We start from the raw sequence: 370 nt of genomic DNA on the forward strand, positions 1-370 counted from the left end.
AGTCACCCTGGGGACAGCCCCGCCCCCTAACCCCGCCCCTTTCCCTCCGCCAGGGCGACAGCGGCGGGCCTTTGGTCAAGTACATCGACGGCGTCTGGACTCAGGTCGGGCTGGTGTCTTGGGGCATCGGGTGCGGCAAGGGACATTACCCGGGCGTTTACTCCAGAATCTCGTCCTTCTTGCCGTGGATCAACCGTGTCCGAGCCGCATACCGATAAGGAAGAAGGTTTTTGCCCCGAGAAACACAAGCTGGGAGGAAGAGGACGGCGATGTCGCAGATTGGATGACTGTTATTTCTTCTTCTACAGGAACCGTGTATATATGTATAGGTATATACAAGCAATATAGAATTGGCATTAGGATTTTCTTT

At 54.6% G+C, this 370-nt stretch overlaps 1 protein-coding gene across 1 annotated transcript in view; it reads left to right on the plus strand.

The window, feature by feature from the left end:
• LOC119593830 (serine protease 44-like) overlaps positions 1-364 on the plus strand; it is a 97,765-nt gene extending 97,401 nt beyond the window's left edge. The window contains 1 exon segment of the mRNA XM_037942860.1: positions 54-364. Within this exon segment, the coding sequence (XP_037798788.1) occupies positions 54-218 (165 nt within the window). The 3' untranslated portion in view covers positions 219-364.
• The last annotated feature ends 6 nt before the right edge of the window (positions 365-370 follow it).

This window comes from Penaeus monodon, chromosome 32, assembly GCF_015228065.2.
Source record: "Penaeus monodon isolate SGIC_2016 chromosome 32, NSTDA_Pmon_1, whole genome shotgun sequence".
Taxonomy (NCBI): Eukaryota; Metazoa; Arthropoda; class Malacostraca; order Decapoda; family Penaeidae; genus Penaeus; species Penaeus monodon.